Source organism: Hylaeus anthracinus, unplaced genomic scaffold (assembly GCF_026225885.1).
Source record: "Hylaeus anthracinus isolate JK02 unplaced genomic scaffold, UHH_iyHylAnth1.0_haploid 11989, whole genome shotgun sequence".
Taxonomy (NCBI): domain Eukaryota; kingdom Metazoa; phylum Arthropoda; class Insecta; order Hymenoptera; family Colletidae; genus Hylaeus; species Hylaeus anthracinus.
In genome coordinates, this window is record NW_026534337.1 from 8,269,269 (window position 1) to 8,290,472 (window position 21,204).

General features: G+C 42.9%; 1 protein-coding gene across 7 annotated transcripts in view; it reads right to left on the minus strand.

Annotated features, from left to right (window-relative positions):
* The window catches only part of LOC128887435 (cell adhesion molecule Dscam2-like), a 212,464-nt gene that overhangs the window by 66,128 nt on the left and 125,132 nt on the right, over positions 1-21,204 (minus strand). For all 7 annotated transcript variants that reach the window (XM_054143287.1, XM_054143285.1, XM_054143284.1 and 4 more), the window contains exons 7-10: positions 19,877-20,081; positions 7,132-7,428; positions 5,765-5,875; positions 5,081-5,239 (exon numbers count right to left, since the gene is read on the minus strand). In XM_054143287.1, the coding sequence (XP_053999262.1) occupies positions 5,081-5,239; positions 5,765-5,875; positions 7,132-7,428; positions 19,877-20,081 (772 nt within the window). The remainder of the gene's footprint in view (positions 1-5,080; positions 5,240-5,764; positions 5,876-7,131; positions 7,429-19,876; positions 20,082-21,204) is intronic.

Genomic DNA, 21,204 nt, shown 5'->3' on the forward strand with positions numbered 1-21,204 from the left:
TCGATGCACGGGGCGCTTCGATCGTACTGGTAAACGATATTGCTTTTGTCATTATATTTTTATCTCGCTCAAACCATCATCGACAGAGCACCGAATTGCATAAGACGGTAAGGTTTGGTATTCCTTGAAAACTATAATACGATTCTGCTTTCTTGTGTGTCTTAATTTTTTGTTAACGAACTTTATCGTTGCAATTTTTTATTTTTTAAGGGATCCTTCTAATGTAGTTGTAATAGCTTATCGTAGTCTAATGAATACTGGAAAATTATACTCGAGAATTTAGTACAATGCTATTATAATTGGGATCGTGATGCTTTATTGAAATTTAGCTTGAGACTGGTAGGGTGCATCTAAGATAAAAAATAACAAGAAGAAGCGTAATTTGGAACGTGACGAATCGCGATCTGGGTAATATCGCGAACAGCTTTTCTTGGCCAAATACTAGCGATCGAAGACTTTCATCCGTGTCGTGCGCCAAGGGGAGCTCCGACACTGCCGCGATGTTTAAATGGCCATCAATCTCTGTCGTATCGAACAAAAGCGCGGACAGACGGGGTATTAGAACTGAGCTCGGGGACCGCATCAGGCCTTTCAATCGAAGGCGTCTTGGACTCCAAAGATCGAGCATTTAGATTCCAGACAGGTAAATATTGAAAATGTAGATCGTTCTATTTGAAATCTGTTGGACCTTTCAAACGTTACAGAATTTACAGATTACCGAAACTTCGATCTCTACTTACTTTTTCCAATTTTTCAAGGAATATTTTAGCCAATATTCTTAGACTAATCATATTCGTTCGATTTTGACGATATTGCGACTGTTCAAATTGTGTAAACCATTCTAATTTTCTATTGATACTAGTTTCAATTTTACGACGGATCTGGATTATTCGATATCCTTAAACTAAGGATTGAGAGCGACGTTTTCAATTCATAAACTCCCAGAAATACCAAACTCATTATTTAAATACCCTACCGAATTCTCAAGCACTCCTAAACGAATTAAAATCGTGTTCACGTTCGGACAATACGCGACACAGCTTATTCAAGGATCCAATAAATAACCGATAGCCTGACTTCTTGCTCCCCCGATACCTATCTCATCGCACCGTTGAAAAGAAACTTCTTTCGCCCCGAGTTTCCTCGGGGTTGACGCGATTAAAATCCCCCCTCGTTCCTGCGCTCCGTGCAATTTATCCCGTGTACACGTACAGCGGGTCCCCGTACCTATCCAGAGTACGGTAGTATCGCCGCGATATGAATTTTTATGTACAAAAGTACACGCACGGAATATAATATACAGAGCAGTTTAGGCGAGAGCGCGTGCAAGGACAGATGCTTGAGCGATGCAGTGAAGTGCTGTGCTCTGGTGCGTGGGTACGTTCGCGAGTGTTGTCAAACGCACGGATATCCAGGTGACGCACATAGAGAAGACAGAGAGCGAAGGAGAGTAGAGACAGATAGGCGCATACACGCACACGTACACACCGTAGAGCGCGCGTACGTATCACTGGCAGCTGAGGAGAATGCCTTCGAGAGCCACGCTCGCTCTGAATTCGTCTGTCCATCCCTCGTATAACGAAAACCCTCGTTCGAGGATATTTCAAAGCCTAGAGAATCGTGGCGCGAGTAATAAATAATATAGAATTCAGGTACGATAGGATTTCACATCACGACGACATCTTTTTTTTTGACAGTGTTTAGAGAGGTGAGACTAAGAAATGTAGGAAGGAGGGGTTGTTACTTCGTAGATATTTTAAATAATACGTAGAAGATTCGCAGAATTATTTTTTCAGCTTATAGAAATCTTTAAAACGGAACTCTCTGAAGCATAATTACTGCCACGATTCTCAAGCCCCCTAACTCGAACGGAGCGTGCCCCCTCGGAAGTGTTCCTCCAGCTGCCAGTGGCAGACGCGCTGCGCAGCGATCGAATCGCAGCTCGACGACGTTAGTCGATAAGAAATCTCTTTCCACGAACGGGCGAGAAACTTTTTCGATCGTGTCCAAAGCTACAGAAGCTGGCGTTGGACTCCCAGCGTGGATGATTGGATTTCAGGGCACAGAACAGTGTGCGCCGGTCCCTTTGATTGTCTCCTCCTTTGCTCCGGGAACGCAAAGCGGATCCAGTGGCGTAGGAATAAGGCGGTGCCTGCTCGCTTGGGCTAATTACCATTAGAACGCGGTCACGCCGCGGCACGGGTAAATAGAAACGACGAGAGTGGAGTAATTGGCTCCCGGTGGATTAATTAGCCTTGCGGTGTTTCCCCGATTCCTTTCGATCATCGATCGCCGCCCGTTGTCTTGTCGAATTCGATTCCCTTTGTTGTCTCGCGTATCGTTGTTCCGTTCTAGCATACAGAGAAAACGAACGCGATCGCCTACACCACGGTTGCGAACATTCACAGGACTCTTTACCACGTTGGCCACCCGTCTAGATCGCATTTGATAGCGAGGCAATTTTTGTTTGAAATGAGTGTAAGAAGTAACTAGCTGAGATAGTGTTCGTGCGATGCGACTTGTTTGGATTTGAATCAAAATATTTCAAATGGATAATTCGAGTGAAATGAGTTAACATGTTATATGAAAAATACTCATGTTGATCCAGTGCTCTGCTTGTATCGGTTTAAATACAGACACAGGCACTTCCTACTATTTATGTATAAACTCAGAGCACTGTAGTGATTTTATATGGCATTTGCCAACGATTGTCGAACGTTTTAAAAGGTGTTCCCCAAATAATAAAATAGGATTTCTGCGGTGCTTGGTCCTTTCAAATATAAACAAATGTAACATGAAAAAACAACAACTTTTTCTCATAAATACAGACAAAATTAATAAGCTCCAATTGTGTTCTATTGCAAATAATACGAATACCCGAATGAATACTTTATTTACGTTTTTGAAAGTACTATGGCAAGCCTCAAAGGTAAATCTTTGATTAAAATTGTATCGTAATTGTGTACAAGATTAGTTACCAATCCCTTCGCGAATATTCTAGAAAATATGAAATTCCAAGGCGCACACCCCATTGACAGTCATTTGGTTGGAGTAGAAGATGATAGTACAGTGCGAGAGGATTTCCCTGAAAAAATCCCCGGCGGCCAACGTGGTGAAGGGTGCGAAGTAGAGGGCGCGACATTCTTGCCAGGACGGTTAGAGTGGCGCGAACGATATTCCTACCCCACTGGAACACCCGGCACTGGATCCTTTGAGGCAACTTACGGCAAGTTCTCGAATTTTTAGAAGTTCCGTCGCACTTTCCCAGCTTTAGAATCACAGACCTGGGTCTCCCGGGGGTTTCTTCGCGAGGCAGCGTCGATTAAACAGCGCGACCAATGTTTGCTCGGAATCGAATATGTTTCACGCCGCACTCTGCGGATTTATCTTCTTCAAACGTTACTATACTTGGGATAAAGTGCAGGAGCAAAAATAATGCACCGAGTACAAGGGGCACGTCGAACACGTGGTATCCTTGATATCTTGAAGACTACGGTTCGTTTTCGAGGGATAAACTCTATTTTACGTGGAGCATGAATTCACGCGTACACGTGAAATGAAGAAGAGTACTCATAGTACTCCTTATTTCGATAGACTTGCATTTAAGATTGGGCATATTAACCGTGCACTGTCATCTCACTGTACACTTTCAATGCAGTAGAACTATTTTTTATTTGAACTTGTTTCTCCAGTGATTAATATTGTGTGATTTGATCTATTACATCAATTGAAGTTTCTTGAATGGTCAACACACGTGAGTGTAACAGTTAGGAATAAATAACATATGCATACAACCTTAAATACAATATCAATATTCATTTTCCCATGTAAAAGTGGTACGTGTACACGTGTATCTCAATACACAGGATCAGAGGACCCAGAGGTGGGCAGAATCTTTACCTACCGATAAATTTCGAATACTAAATAAAAAAAAGGACAGCCGCTGATTCGTTATTACTTCTACACAAATTTGCTCCTGAACGTTACAATGGATGCAAATGTCAATCATAAAAATCTGCTTGTCAAAAATAATTGTGCCCACCGGTAGGGTTCAATGAACATTCGTGGATCGCGTTTCGAAAATTTGCGCGGCCTGTAACCATCGAACCGGAAACCCGAAGGAATGCTGCCCCGCGTCGGGTGATCCCGCCCAGCGATAAACAATGGACTACACGGAATTCGCTCCGTAAACCTGATATAGAAACATTTTGTGTGCAGGTGAATTTGGCGGCACGCGTCAAACACGCCCGGGACATTGTGCACACACGAAATGTAATTAATACACGATTGCTAGGGAAACGAAAAATTACGGGCGGGGAACGAAAAATTACGGACGGGGAACGGGTGGACGGTATTCGAACAGGTGGGAATAATGTAGCTTCAGGCTCGTCAGCGTCGTTGTTGATCGTTCTTTAATGCTCCGAACGATCACAAGCGACGCTGTTTCGAGACGATTACTCTCGTCTCACGGGGAGACTCGAATTTTGCTTGCAACCTGTGTCTGGCGAGTCTCTGGAGCAAACGTGGAGGAGATATTCTAATCCCATCGTAACGCGATTATGGTTGATCTGCCAACGCGTCGCGGAGCTGTTCGTTTCGTTTCGATGTTGATTAAACGATATGGAGAGCTATTGAGATTGCGAAATTTAATATTGTTAGTAAAGTTTGAATTTTAGTCAAGTGTGCAAAATATTGAAAGTGAATATATCGTGCATGTATCCTTCGAGTTAAGCATTGATAACCTCTGGTACAAATTATGGGAAAAACCTGGGAGCAGGTTTCTAAGGGAAGTTTCATGGAATCAACTCGCCAGTTAACATGTTAAGGACCTCGAGAGATACTAGTAAGGGTAGATCGATATAACAGCGTCGAAATCGTTTTCAGATGACGATAATTCTTACTACGTTCGTGCTCGAAACTTTCCAGACACAGTTTACCAAGCACGAAGGACAGTAAACTTCTCGAGGTGAACGATATTCGACCAACAGAGTCCGAACGACTCGGTGAATTCAATCGCCCTGCCCTGTAAAGCCTGAAAAAGACCTGTATCGAAAGGATATCTGTTTTTCTGCTTACTCACCTAGGACCCGTATTTCGACCGTCCGTTGCGAGGTGAAATTATGCTTGTTCCTGGCAGTGCACGTGTACGTGCCCTGATCGGCGGCTCGTTGCACCGTCTCTATAAACAGACTTCCATTCACCACTCTCTGTCTCATGTTGGTTGGCAGCTTCACTCCATCTGAGAACAATAACATGGACGAGCTGGTACAGAATAGCTTGATTAATTCGAGCACCTTTTCAAACTACAGTAAATCCTCGTCAGTTGTAAAAACGAAATAAAAACGCGGATGGTCGATTCAAGCATCGTTATTCGAAATTGGATAGGTTTCGAATTTTAGCTTAAGTCTCTTTAATAAATAAAAACCTGTGTTCCTTACAAAATTACAGCAGTTGCTCGTGTACATTAAAAAAAAAAAAAAATTGAAAAACACAGGCAGTCTTACATGAAAGTGCCTCGAGTTTTTTTCGTTATTCGAAATTTTCACCCAGGCAAGACTTTCGCTCCCATCTCTGAAAACTCGTGGAAATTACGAAGACGACATGTGTTCCACCTCGATGGGTTCGAATTTCGCAGCGATGAAAACTGGCACGCGCGCTGCCGCTAATTGAAACTTGAAACCGCACGGTCGGGCGCGTTGCTGACTTTAATTACACCATGTAAATGGGCCCAGGCGTTTAACGAAAATAAAACGTGTTTACTCACCTTTCTCCCAAATTATCGAGTCAATGGGATAGCCAGCTACCGGGCATTTGATGTGGAACCGTTTCCCAGCGACCGCCGAAATCGTGGACATGGCTCTGACGTACGGCAAACCTGCGATTGACAAGCAATAAAACGTGTATTCGGAAAGTAATTCGCCCTTTCAGCCAGGAATCAAATTAGTGGACAAAGGGTCGAGCCAATCCGCCCGTCGCTTTCATCCCCTCATTGTCCCAGTTTTTTTCAAGAAAACCAGAGCAAACATCGTCGATGCTTCGGGAGTTCGCTTTTGTCCAAACTCGGCAACTGCTGGGACGCAACGGATGAAAGCGACTCTAATTTCGTACGAATTCTCGTTTGCGGCGGAACGGGGCTTCCTTGAACTTGAACGTCGTTGTTAGAAACTCGCACTTTGTCTGGGGGCTCCGTTGCAACGTTGCGGTGGACTGGTCTAATTGTGCCACGAGTTGGATGCTTCAAATGCGGGTTAAAGTGATATAGAATGAAAATTATGATTTGAAATGTGGTTTATTGCGGATAGACTATTTGGGTGCGTAAGGAAACTGCATCGATTCAATCATGGAAACTTCAATAAAGTTAATAGGAAATGTATTATTTTTGTAGCTTTGTTAAGTTGACAAATCATTTAATGTAATTTTAGAGGCGATTCTAGGCACTTTGTAATTGCACAAAATTAATAATTGTTTGGAATATCTAAGGTAGAAAGACTCCCCTTAATTTTTTTTTCCTTGCGTGAGGGCTGTCTGACTAGATACGGGCTCATTCCCCTTCGGTGGACTCTAAACTATCTCTACTTATGTTCTTTCTTATTCTGTAACTTGACTAACGCGTTTGTCTGTTTGTTCGCGCCCTGGTTAACTGTACGTCTGCATGAAACAAAGATAAAATCACTGTTTCTCGCCAAGAAGAAAAATAATTAACTTAAGAGCGCCAATATCGAAAACTCTCCAAGTCCTAAAAAGAAACTCAATACAAACAAAACTCGATACTTTTTACACAAGGATTGATAGAATCCCTTTAAGTCCCAAATGCATCCCCAAAGGTCCAACGTAACTCCATTACACTTTCCGCATCGCGATCCAATCGCGACCGGTATAATCGTCGATAAAACAGGAGGGGTGGTTTTTAATTAACAGAAACCGCCCCCACCCCTGGGATGGGCCACAGAAACGAGCCACGCTAATGACAAAGGGATCCCATCAAGCCGATATTCCCAACGATCGATTCCAGGAGAAACGTAATATTCCCTCCGGGTTTCCAGTCAATTTCAATCGACACCAGCCGACGATTCTTCTCCTTAACAGTCTTCCCTCCTCTCCCTTTCTCTCTCTCATCTCTCAGGGACTCACCGTAAATATTGAGCCTCGCCGAGTGTCTCGCCTCCCCCGCGCGGCTGCTGGCGATGCACTCGTACTCGCCCCCGTCTTCGGACTTCACCGACGAGATGTTGACGTGCGATATCACGTCCCCGTACACAGTCACGTACTGGCCAATCAGTAGCCTGTCGTTTTGCGGAAGCGGAAATCCATCCAGCAGCCAGGAAATTTGCGGCGTGGGATTACCCGCGGCGCTGCATTTCAGGGAAACCGACGGGCCGGTTTGCATCGTCTGCTCGATAAACCTGTAGACCAGCTGCGGCGCGATCTCTGTTAACACACGTTACGAACGGATTACGCACACCTGGGGGCATCGAAATTACACGACGGCGACCCTTTTCGCCCAGTTGAACCGGCCCCTTTAATCTTTGGACGACCACGTGATTTTAGTTCGCGTTAAGTATTCAGCGGGAGGGCGAGGGACGATGAGCCCTCTGATGAGGACGGTCATGTACCGAGTAGTTGGACGAGGGATCGGTAGCTTGACAAGTTTGCTAGTTGGACGAGGGTTCGATCATACGGTAGATTTGGCAGGATTGTGTTATAGGCACTTTAGAGTTGAAATAACTGCAAGAGAATTGAGTAAAGGAAAATTTGACTGGTAAACATACAGCCAGTATCATAAGAAATTCGTCTAGACTAAATGATAGGTTTGATGTTTCCAAATAAATGTTTTTTTATAAATATATACATGATTTAACTGTACATATTTATAATGAAAAATTTCTTTGAGAATGTCAATTCTATTGTTTAATTTATACAAATGTATTCAAGAAACAGAAGGTACGATTACTTATGGGAATGACTGTATGTTCTTGGTTAATTCATGTTGTTTAACTGTAATTTATAATTTATCTCGTGCTAAACAACTCTATAGGAGATTGTTTACTCGCTTTTGAACTAAATTATTTAATTTCGGGGAATTTAAGATAATTTGGTAACGTGCAACTGCGGCAAAGGCTGGGAAGGTTAGAGGAGAGGATTATCTTCAATATAAAATATTAACATAACGAAGTCAATGAGTTATCAACGAAATAATGAGGCTGGAACCTGTGATGAACCCTGCACGGTCGTATAAAGATTAAGGAAATTTCTCGTTTTAGTGCTTCGGAAAATGGGGTCATCTTTGGGAATTTTTTGAGAAGAAGTATAGACCCTTTTTTGCGGGTCAATTTTAACGTTTCTGAACACTAAAAATCTTCATCTTGAATTTTAATGGGATCCTTTCGAAAAATATTACCGAATAAAATCCGAACTCGGAGTTGGAACCGTCCTTCAGGATATCGCACACACAAGTTTGAAAACACGGTACCGAGAAAAACGCATTTAAAGTTAAACCGGATTATCCAACTTTTCACCCGTTCTCCACCTTGGTCAGAGAATTACAATTTTGTCAAGTTAACAAATTTTTTAACGTAATTTTACGGACATATGGATTTACTGGATGCTTCGTACTTCCATAAAGTGTAAAAACAAGTCGATTTTTTAAAGCCCGCAAAGTAGGACGACCACCTCGACTCTCTTATATGGACTCTGTCTGACCAAGCACGGATTCATTCCCCTTAAGTCGACTCATGACTACTGCTACGTTTCTAAATAGTTTCTACTCATGTTCTCTATTGCTCTATAACTGTATCATCGTGGAATTATTACCGTAAAAATTGACAAAAATATTCTTTGAAGCATATACTTCTGAGATATATCAGACATTTAATATTATAAAAAAAATTCTTAAATATAATACTTTTAGGGACTCAAAGTTTATGTTTTCCCTTAAGCCGTTTCTATTAAACCCGATAAAGCTGCCAACGATGAAAATAACATTTCAGCCGTAAGAATTGCACGTCATAAGTTTCATGCGGTTGGTTTTAAATATTCCGTCGCGACCATAGCCGAATTATACGGCGATATCCTTTCTCATTAAGTGGGCTGCAATAACCAAGAGGACTTTGTGCTAAATAATTGGTCCGAAGATTAATGGATGCCAGGGATTAAGAGCGCCGCGACCTAACGAAGAAACATTGAAAATAACCGCGACGGGCTCGCAGGCATGCGTTCCAGTTCCAGGAGGGCTCTAAATGAACGCGCCGCTTCACGTAACGAGCCCCGCCGGTAATGAATTCATGAACTTCATAAGCGCGAGCACGTCGACTACGAAACAACATTCTAAAAGTTTCCGTATGCATACTGTGATTCTCGCGACGCCCGCGTGGCCCCCTTGGAAGGAAATTGATGACGTTCGATCGGGTGACGCCCCAGAGGAAACGAAACCGCGAAATCGGAAACTCGGAATCGACCAATTTCGTTGACAGCGCTCGTTCCAATAGGATAGAAGTTAAACAGTTTTATGATATATTTGATTCGAACCCTTGGTCGATGTTTGGTGAAACAATGTAGAGGAATGAAAATGAAAAAGGTAGGAAGCTAGTAAGGAGTCTAATATGATGTTAATAGATGCTGAAAAATAGTAAACCGAGTAAGGAAACCAAATTTTGTTCGAAGCAAGAAAGCAATAAAGTAATTAATGAATTTCAGTCCACGATTTATTATTTGCAGGTTAATCGATTTTTCATACCATTGATAAAGTAAATTTGCATTTTATTTATGTTAATTAGTGAACAAATGGTTTTGGTTTGAAGATATAGCTACGCGCAAAATATTCCTGCTACACGGATAATTATTTAAGATCTTCTTCTACGTGAATTTATCGTCTACCTGTAATCCCAGCTGTAATTTCACCAGGGGGAAACGATTTACGGCAAAGGTATCAAGCTCGCGACCGTAACAACCACGTTTGATCACAGCTGGGGTCAGGCTCGCGATGAAAATCTTAAATCTCGTCTAGCAGCGGGACACTTTCGCGTGCGTATAATTAAAAGACGTCAGGAGCCAACGAGGCTATTAGTAAATTAACAATTACGTCCGTCCAATTAGCTCGCCTCGTTATTTCGCAGCCGGCCGCGAGAGGAACTTTGCGTTCCGGAGATCCCTTGAGCGCGTGGAGTAATCTTTAAAAGCAGGCGCCTATTTACCGAAACGGGTCTAAAACAGACGGCGGAGAAAAAGAAAGCATATTATTACGAGGTCTCCCATCCCTATCCGCCCTGGTATCTCTTTGGCGTTCCTTCAAGGGACGATACCAGTGTATTTCCCGTTACGAACGAGTCCTATCTCTTTCCCAAAAAAGTACTTCCCACAATTATTCTCAGTTTTCGATCCATCTGAAGAATATACAAAATGATAGAATAGGTAGGGTGAAGGTTATTTAGCCTCATGATATCGTCAATTATGCTTAGGATTTGGAAATATTTAAATTTTATATACTTCTATTTATAAATTTCTTTCTGAGTGAGACTTGACTATTCATCTTCTGAATTTAAATAATATAGAATTCTGTATCTTCAAGCTGATCTTCCAAACCGAGTAGTTTGTATGACACGAACCTTTTCCGAGTTTAATGCATAATTAGAATGTTCTGCACCCTTTGCAGACCTAACCCTGTCTTTCTATCTACCTATCTTACCTTGCTGTACTTTGCCAATCGATGTCAATAGTATCAAATTTAAAGTAACACTGTTTTTTTTTCCAAAGATTTCAAATTATTTCTTTCATTTTGAATGCTTCCTCTTTCCACCACCCCTGAAAGACTTCCGTCCACCCTTAGCACCCGCGTCACGGCTCGCACCTGGTTCCTTCGTCCATGCCACGGTATTTATCGTAAAATTATGCAGATTAAAAAGATAGTAACCGTGTAAGTTTCGTTCGCTTCCTTCGTCTCCCCCACACAGGGATGAAACATTGCGAACGATCTCTTTTCCCAGTTGCTCCCCCGTGAGCGATAAAAGCGATGGAATCCCAAGAATTCCATCCAAGTGTAGGAATTCAATCGAGCCCCAGCCGCCAAGTCAAATGTATCCGATCATTTGCACGGAGAATGGGTCGCCTTTACGAACGGGAGGGATGTTAACGAAACCCTGATAGAGCCGAGAGTCGGTTGTTTATCATTACCGCGAAAGGAAACGAGACTCGCCGTGTAAATAATGGTCACGTCTGTCGTCAAATATATATTTAGTACTTGCGAGCATTTTCCTCTCTCTCTCCCTCTCTCTCTCTCTCTCTCCCTCCCTCTTTCTCTCTCTTTCTCTCTCTGAACTCGTTGCAATTTAAATTAAAAATCCGCGGAAACGTAAACTGCCCGAGGGCGTCTCGTCGAGAAACTTAATTTCTTGTATTAGAGGGAAACAAATTTTTAGGGTCCCTGCCCCTAACGATGTTCTTGGATTTTACTTCTGCTCATTTTATTTTGCACTGGTTTATTTCATTTCGTTATGTCTGACATAGTGAGATGAACATGTTAAACGATACTCTGATAAGTGTACTCTGAAGTTGGATCGTCTTCGATAATAATTTGTGTTTGCATTTTGAAACATGAAGCATGGAATTACAGAGGAAGAACTGTTTTAATATTAACAACTACAGCCATACTGGGCGACTAAACTGAAAGTTGTAAAAATAAACGATGGAACATAAAATATAAAATGGAATTTTATATATTTTTGCAACTGCTTCTAAAATCACTCTGGAAAAAGTGACGAAACTCGTCTAACACTCACCAACTGTAGTTTCGCCTGAGTACTACTTACTCGGGTTAATGCGAAAGAGGTTCCAAGTTGAAAGGAGTTATCGATACTGATGAAGATATCTCGACCCATTACCTAGCATTTCGTGTGTATCAATTTTAACCATCAAATTTTATACGAGCATAGTGCTTCCTAGTCCCCACCTCTTCAGAATACATGAATAGAATCTTCTACGTGCCACTTAAAAATAGCGAAGACATTAACCTATTTCCAGTGGAACACTCTGTACAACGACCCGGCGTAATCGGCGCGAGGAGAAAACGTGCCCGTCGGCCGCTAAGAAAATTTCATTTCTGTTAAATCGCGCATCGCTCGAATAAACCTGCGACCCAGTTACACGCCCGGAACGAGTTTGCAGATTGGCCAGAACGCTGGGTACATCACCGTGACGCGTCCGTATCCGACCGATACGCATGACGTTAATAAAGTTGCCATCCAGGGGGAAAAAGTTGAACTTCCAGTTCTCCCATCAGGATTCGTTAGCGAACGAAGGATATTTTTCTGGAAAGGCTGAGACGCTCGCACGTAGTAGCTATAATTGATTTCATTCATACTCAATGAGAAAGTTCTTCTGTTTTATTGCTCCTGTAACTGAAGAATTCCCAAACAGGTACAAAATAGGATGAATTGGAATTGATAATTTTAACTGCGAAGATAGATTGTGATTAACTAAATAAAATAGTAAGTATCCTTTGTAGTAGAAAACATCAACAAGAAATAAATAGTTACCATTGGCAAGAAGATGACAAAATATTTAATAATATTTTAGAAGCAGTTGCAGGAGGAAGATAGCCTACTTTCGCGATACTTCGACTGGCGGCGCTCGTCGTGCACATCCTCTCGCGTATTTCTAGGGTAAAACAACCGGTGGTATGATCTCGCAGATGAATTTTCGGGTTCGAAGACTGGATTAGACCGAGCATAGAGGGAAACGTTCGGTTCTGGAAAATTTACACTGCAACTAGTTGCAAGGGTGCACCGATGCTCTGCAATTCCGTTGCTCGCTGTCTGCTTCCCTCTCACGGGTGACGTGCTTTCTTCCCTGACGTATCTATGACGCATAATAAATAGACGTTGCTAGAGCCGCAGACTGGGACGAGATCGTGCTCGGCCGGCATGCAAAGCGTCGGCAAAACCGCAGGAATCTCGTTAGCGTATGCAAATCCGGGGTGGCGGTACTAACTATCCCATCGTGCTGCGGGCAATACCCACCTAATGCACAGTGTATGCCTTACAGCTTAGAAGTCATGCAGCCGAGAAGAATCCTAATGACAGTGTAATAGCACACCCAAAACTTTCGCCAACCCCGAAAATCAACTGGCGTTACACTGTTAATTTCACTAACGTCGAGAATCGCCATTGACGATGACGTAGAACGATGAAATAAAAAAGAAATCTTTTAGAAGAAAGGATTCGGGATCTATGAGTTACATTCTTTGAATTTTAAGCTATATTGATTTCACACCTACCCACTAACCACTAACCACCCCATCGTGTTAGAATTTACTAACTAACGACCCCAATCGTCTCTAAATTTGGGGTGTAAGATTCAAAGCTTCGAAATCGTGAGTTGAGAAGAGTCCTGAGATCAAGAATCGCGATTGACGAGGATGCAAAATGAGATAAAGAGCGAGATGACTCCACAGGTTACGAGGTTAAAGTTTAAGGATGATGAGCGATCTTTGCTTCTTTTTTTCTAAAAGTTTCAGGTGAGGTTAATTTTGCACGCGGCATGGAAATTTGATGGAGCGAAGAGAATGGCCGGCCAGGAATAGCTAGTTAGCTAATAGAATACAGTTTGTAGAAGATTACAAAACAAATGAAAACTCATAAAACAGGAACGGGAGGAGAGACAGAGAGAGAGAGAGAGAGAGATAGAGAGAGGGCAACAGAGCAGAATAACAAGCTATAGAGGCGAAAGGGGAATAACGAAAACAGAAAGTGAAACGGGGAACAATATTGTTATCATGTGTGGGGTGTTTTGGAAAGGCGATAACGTCATGGGAAATACTCATCCCGAGGAGAAACTTTTTGGGACATCAAACTGTCAAAATGAGTTGATCGAGCTCCGCAGAACCTGGGAAATATTCAGAGGAATGGTAAACAACTTCCTTAATCTTATTGTACGGAGTTTGGTATTTTAAATACCAAGTTATTTTTCCTTTTACAATGGAAAGCTAAATCTAGCACCTAGACCAAGACTATCAGAGTTAATAAGTCTGTCCCCTGAACAGAAGGTTAGATAGATCAAAATAAATAAAACGGATACCAACATAATTGTCATGAATAATACATACATTTTAAAGAGGAATGATAATACCAAGGAGGAAGGATCATCAACACAATGTAGATACAATGGTACCCATTCACTCCAACTATTTCATACTCGCCATACACGATCGCGTCGATACTGAAATGGAAAATAATTGACTGATCCATAACGAAGCGTAAAACACGCAGGAAATGGCAGGCATTCGCTCCGTCGAATTGAAAAACGAGCCAGATCGGTGTCGTCCCGCTTCCCAGTAGTTCCTAGCTGGAAGAAATAGCGCGCCATCATCGTTCCGTTTAAACCTAATGAAAAATCGCTTACCGCGACCACCTCACGCCCGTGGGAAGTTATTGCGGCCCGATGCAATTGCGGGTGAAGCGTTCAAAGGTTGAATCCATTACCGTTGTTTGCCCCCGTTCTTGTTTCCATCGCAGCACCGCCAACTAAGAACCTTCTTTCCTTCGGGTCTTCAATTACCCCTGGCGCAACGGAGCGGCGAGAAAGAGAGGGAATTCTTTCATCCCCGATACCCCAGCGGAACTCCGATCGAAGATTGAGAAAAAGAAGCACAGGAGTTCGAAGAACCGCTACATTGCTTCCCGCACTGCGATGGGATTAACGTGATACAAACTGGCGATATTTAAGCAATTCGATACCGAGGTACTTCACCCTTCGTGGCCCTTCGTTCAATTTTTATGGACGTTCCAACCGGCTGATATCTTTTGAATTACTTCTTTGAGGGGATTGATGCACTAAGGGAAGTTTCTTAGGTAGAGGGAGAAAATGGTTTGGAATTTTAATTCAGAATTTAATTTAAAAAGAAATTTATGTATGGATTTAAACTTCTATGTGAAATGACATCTATATGGTTTTCTTAAATGGATTATTTGATAAGGTTACTTGCGATCATGTTGAATACAATTTTTGTACAATTTTTCTTTTCATTTTTGTCTGCAATCTCTAACCTGTATTAAAAATAATAAACAACGTTCCGCACGTCTATATGCGAGGACACCAAGGGGTTGTCTCTTCTACAAGGAATTCTGCGTATTAAGGATTTAAGAGTGGAAGAAGAGTTTGATAGAGAATGATGCTTTACCGCCTGGAATGGATGGCATCGATACGGTATTAGCCCCACCATTAGCTACGACCGCTCTAATCGAGGCCATCACAAAACGATTCCAAAAGAAAATTTCAACTTTCAACGACTATCGAAGTTGGCAAGCCGTCGGCAAGGGTAATGGTCGGGAAAGTGCGCAGGAACTTTCGGAAACGTACAAATTCGCTTGAGAGAGCATTACTACTATCCCTTCCACGCGCCCCTCAGGAAAGAGAGAATAATTAACTACCTTTTAATTTGTGGTGCATCCTTTCTTGCATCTAAAGAATTTAAACAAATTTTGGTACATGTACCTCTGTTACCAAAATAGGAAATTCATTTCTATGTTAGTCCCCACTCTCTGCATTGCAATGTTTCCGACCGTGTAGCACTCTCGACTCTTCCGACTCGTCTCTATGGCAGTCCAGGTAGTGAAATAACATTCGGTACATCTGCTTCCGTTACAAAAGCAACAAAATCATTTTTACATAAGTATTCACCCTTCCGTATCACAATCTTTTCCATTGTGCCATCTTTTCTACCACGCACAGTCGTGTTTGTAACACGATACATTCGCTCATTTTACAAAAATAAAATTCAGTTCCACTATTAGCATTCAATTCTACACGTTATCTCATTTTCACCCCTACGATCCCTTCGGCTTACCCACGATTCCTATCCCAATCGCGGCTCTCGAAATAAAATTTCCCAATGTCTGCTTGCTCCACAAAAATAAAGCCGCACATCCGCGCTAATATCCATTCTTTACATTGCAACATTTTCGCCCCCGCGCGATCTCGTCTGTTCGGAACGGTCGGTGGTCCTCTCCATGGCGTTCGTGGCTCCGTCCATCGCGCGATTCGTGGAAATGCGTGGCACGCGAGTCGAGTTTATTATATTCCCCGGGAAATTCGCGCATCGCGTGGTTTTCGATGGGACGTTAGCTCGCAACGGCGGTCCCGTGCACGGGCGTACGGGACGGAGAGCAAACGAGGCCATTTTCGTGCAAAAATAGCTCGCCTGGCCCGAGGCGAAACGACTTCGTGATGGAAAATACGTTACGAGGAAGCAGAGAGCGCGCCCCCGCGAACTGGGATCGTGCATGTTTCGGTACCGTCCACCGATACTTTTCCGTGCACGCTGAAACGAGACCTCGTCGAGGGAGTTTCCCGCGCGCAAAATCGTGTAGGAACACTGTACGCCCCGTAACGGAGCTTGGAATACTGCGACAGCGATCGCACGGCAATCTGGGGGGGGAGGCTGATAAAAGTGTTTTAATTGAAACCTTCGGGATCATAACTCGAAACCATCGACCGGCGTACCGTGATGTCCGGTTAATGGAAAAAGCATCGGAGCCGGTTACCGGGCCGAAATATGACGCGAAACTGGCAACAGATACGAAGCATTCGCGAAAGTGGAACAGGAAAAAACCGACAAATAAAAGGGTGGAACGTTCACTTGACGAATTTTTACGGTTATACATGGAAATGACGGATTACTGCCCAGCCAAGTGTTTGAGGGATGAAGAGAAACGGTTTGCTGGAGTTGCAAACGTTTCGTGCAGACTTCGCTATTTATGTACTTGGATGTTTCTGACTTTAATTGCATCGTAGACAGTTTTATCCTGGCAAACAAGTGAGGGAACTCGAAAAAATTTACTGAAGGTATGAAAGAGAATATCGGATATTATCGACTAATACTTTTAGATCGATTTTGGCCACGATTAATCAATTTTCGGATTAAATCGGAGGTATGTTCCATCAAGGACCAGAAACACTTGCACTTGCGGACACTTCCAGGTCCAGCTCAGTGGCTGAAGAATATTTATCATTTATTCAAAGATTTCGTAAGCATTTGTAATATCTGAAAAACAAATGCTAAACACGTAGAGTTACTGTGCATTTATGCAAACTGAAATATCGATGTCATTCCATGGATCCATGAAGTAGATTTCACATACGTTTTCAATGCGTTTTCCATATTAGCATACGCCACAAATGCATAAAATCCTTGGTATAATTGTAATGCATGTGAAGCAACTACGGTAGCGGATCGGGGACGGAAAACCAATGAAAAAAGTTCCTATAATCGTGTGCCCTATCTGACCTTGTTCCAAAGTTATGGCCATTCTTGTACCTTAGCCATGCGCAGCTGCTTATCTTTATAGCAAGTGCTCGAAACGGTTAACTTTGGCCCGAATGCGTTCTTGCTGGCATGCGCCAGGTGTTTTATATTGAAAGTACACACAATGGAAGACCTCCGGGGTCACTTTATATTCATTGGCTACACAAATACGTATGAAGATTTTTCATGGTTCCGTCTGTGGTCTTCGAATGTACATTGGAATTAAGATACAGAGTATCAGATTAAATATTTACAATAAAATGCCATCGATATATTTAATCTGGAGAAGGGCGAAGGAAACGAAAATGTGGAATGCTTAATCAATGTTTATTCGAGAACAAATTATCATATTCAAATGTGCAATAAACGGGGGCAATCCAAATCTAAATTCAAATCGGATTGTCATATCTACAGTCGGTCCCAAAGTATTCGTACCTATTGTCTAAATTTGTCTAAATTCAATGATAGGTTCGATGTTTCCAAATCAATGTTTCATTACAAATATATACATGAATAAACGTTAACACACGTATATATTTATAATGAAAAATTCATCTGGAAACATGACATCCATTATTTAATTTAGACAAACTTCTTCAATAAGCATAGAAGGTACGAATACTTATGGGACTGACTGTATATGGTCTGAAGATGAGTGCCAGTAATAACTACCGTTTATTTCAAGACTGTCAAATCCTCCTCTCTAAAGATAGAATCAAATTACACCGCGATCTCTCAACGTGAAATCATCCAATCGCGAAAAAATCGCTCCCCCAGCTAAAACTACCCTCGTGAAGGGTCTAAAAATCGCCGGTGAAAAGTTCACGATGAAAGAGGGGATGGCGCTCTGGGACACCCTAATTAAAAGCATTGGCGGAGCGAAGCGGTGGCGATTAACGGGCAGCAAACAGCGATCCTGGCTCGGCGATGGCACGTTCGGGAAAACCGACGCGGCCATTTTCGCACGAAAACGGCACATACTTTCCCCCAGAGGAGAACCGCGCGGCCCCGGTGATGGAAAACGCGTTACGATGGAGTGGCACGCAAACCGGGAATGGATCGTATGGGGAAGAGTTCCACTGCATTAACCACCGGCAACCTATCACCGTGGAACCATTCGCTCGACAAACAAGCCCCGTTCCTCCCTTTCATCCTCCCGTCGACGAGTATGTCTTCCAAACAGCGCGGCGACCGCGTTTCCATCATCGGCCAAGGAGCCTCGAGAGTCGAGCGAACGACGGGAAGAGACCGTACCAGGAGAAAATGGAAAGGGCGTGAGAGGAAACGAGGGCGTTACTCTCGTGCCTCGCGGATTTTCCGATTCCTTTTCCCGTCGCTGATCAAATCCGATCGGGGCGAGGGGACAAATTCGTCGCGAGAATTTAACGAGCGAGGCTCGACGGAGAAAACCGGCTAGACGTAATTGAAACCTGTGGCTGAGACCCGTGATGTCATTAGACAGCGATGGAGTGCCCTGAAACTCCCACGAGCGCAGACTGGGTCAGCTTGCAATTGAGGAGTCGCTCGCTTCGCGGCGATTTTTCGAGGAAATCCTGCAAATTTTCGCGTACGATGGAACCTAGAAAACTGAGTAGCTGGAATGATATTCAAATTGAAGCCGTGGCTGTTTTCTGGTCGCGGTTTATCAAATATGGATTCTATGAGAGTTCGTGAAACGTGTGCATGGAGTGTGCTAAGTCTCGCGCGCTGGGTCGACTGCGACCAAGGAACTGAAATGAGAGTTATTTAGTTGGCGATGATTTTTCAAGGAGTGGGGTATAAATTTTCATGTCATCTGAATGCCTGGAACGACGTTAAGGTTGAAATCATAGTATTTCGAACATTAACGAAGACTTTGGACACTTCGAGTTGATCGACAAGTAGAGAGATCGAGTTATGATCGGACACGTTCGTAGCCATGGTACTCAATTCTACTGAATATTCAAGATCTACTCTTATAATGCCTCGATTTGAAAAACTTTATTCTACATTTCCCCTTTATTTCCACGCGACGAATAATTCAATATCCAGCTCTCAGATTAGAATCACTAATCTCGATAAATACTAAAATTGATTATCAATAATTTTAATTTGGAAGTTTCATTTTCTCTGGTTCGAGACCTTCCGATCATTAATGACCGAAACAGCTGAGTTCGGCAGAATTGTCGTCGCGCAGAGGACGAATGTCAGGGAATTCCCACACAGAGGAACTGCAGGGAAACAGGAGCCATAGAATCGTAGACTCGAATAGACCGCATTCCTCGCACGTATCTAAATTTCGGTTTTCGTTTCTTAAATATATCACCTCAGTAAAAGACTTAAAACCTGCGTGTTTTATTTAGCCAAGTATTCAACAAATAATACAAAAGCACTAAACTAACCAAGTAAAAAAAGATTGTCACGCACCGAGGATCCTGAATTAAACGTTGGACTAGATCGTTTCGCAGCGGTTAAGAAAGAAAATGGTATTCCATCGATGGATCCATTTTTCCACATTTCATTCCCCCACCCCACCCTCCCGTCCGTCTCTCTCACAGCAGCGGCACACACATGGACGTAAACGGTAAGCAAACAAAGACTCACCGCCCAGCCGCAATTCCGCAATTCCTTGAGCCATTTCATACTCGTTCCTCACAAAGCACTGGTACATGCCGCGATCCTCACGTGCAACCGACATCACGGAAATACGCTCCCTGGTAACCGCCCTTATGCGAGCGCCAGTTCTCAATGGTTGACCGTCCTTCAGCCAGTAGAGTGCCGCCTGCGGAAATCCACTCGCGCTGCACGTCTGAAAAGCAGTTTAGAGAAAAGGAACTGATGAGAACTGGCCAAGTTTTCCCCGTCTCCCCGTTTGCGAACAGTACGGGGCGCCTTCGAAATCCTCCGCGGCCCCTTCAAAAACAAGATTGCCGGTCCAAGGACGACGCAGCCTAGCGCCTGGTTGTTCTACCGTCGATAGCGAAGGTGGCAGACGCCTCGAAACGCTTTTCCGCCTTCTCGTCTCCTCGTAAAAATCGGATTACCCCGGGAACGCGCACCTCGCGCCAAGTGGCTCGGAAATGAACAAAGAATTCACCGAGGATAGATTTTCATCGTGGGAAGTTCAGATTTAGACGTTTCAGCCGAGGCTTTTCCCTTAACTCGACTCGCCTGTCGAAGATTCTCGTCAGTGCCTCTCAACGTGAGGTGTAAGACCCACCGGGAGGAATTTTGAATATTGGGGGAGGGTTGAGAAAATTACTGTTGCTTTGGTGGTTAAATCTACCTTTGATGCTGCGAAGATGTAAGTTAGTATCTCGAATAAAATCCTTTTTCGATAGATATCAAGCACGAGGATTGCAATACCTCGTATTTATATTGACACGTGCTACAATTCGTTAATTGAAAGTACAGATCCAAGGAATTAAACGAAAATTTCGGTGCCGGGAATATTCTGTTCAAACCCGTTTCTCTAGGTACAATTGTCCAGTACTGTGTTTACCAGCGTCCACGAAGGCCTATGGACATATTTACATAGCAAATCGCATACAGTACGCAATTGACCACCGACTAGGTAATATTCTAACAAAAATAAAAATTTCGACTAAAATTCTGTAACTAGAAATAATAGTTAGACCCTAACAAATAAAAGACTGCGAGTAACACTATTAAGACTGAGAATTGACACACATATCTGACTCGATGATACAAAATAACTAAATCACAGCCACCATTATGCAACTATCGTGGCGAAAAACAGTAAAACATTTAATTGAAGAATGCCAGGGAATATGAGCGAGTAGAATTTAAACTTTCGAATAGTATGCAGACAATTATTAATAACAAAAACGATTTTCTCAAATTTCTCAAATCTTAAAAAAATTATAATTAAACTGTTATCATTGACGGGGTCACCAATAACCTCGTAGTTG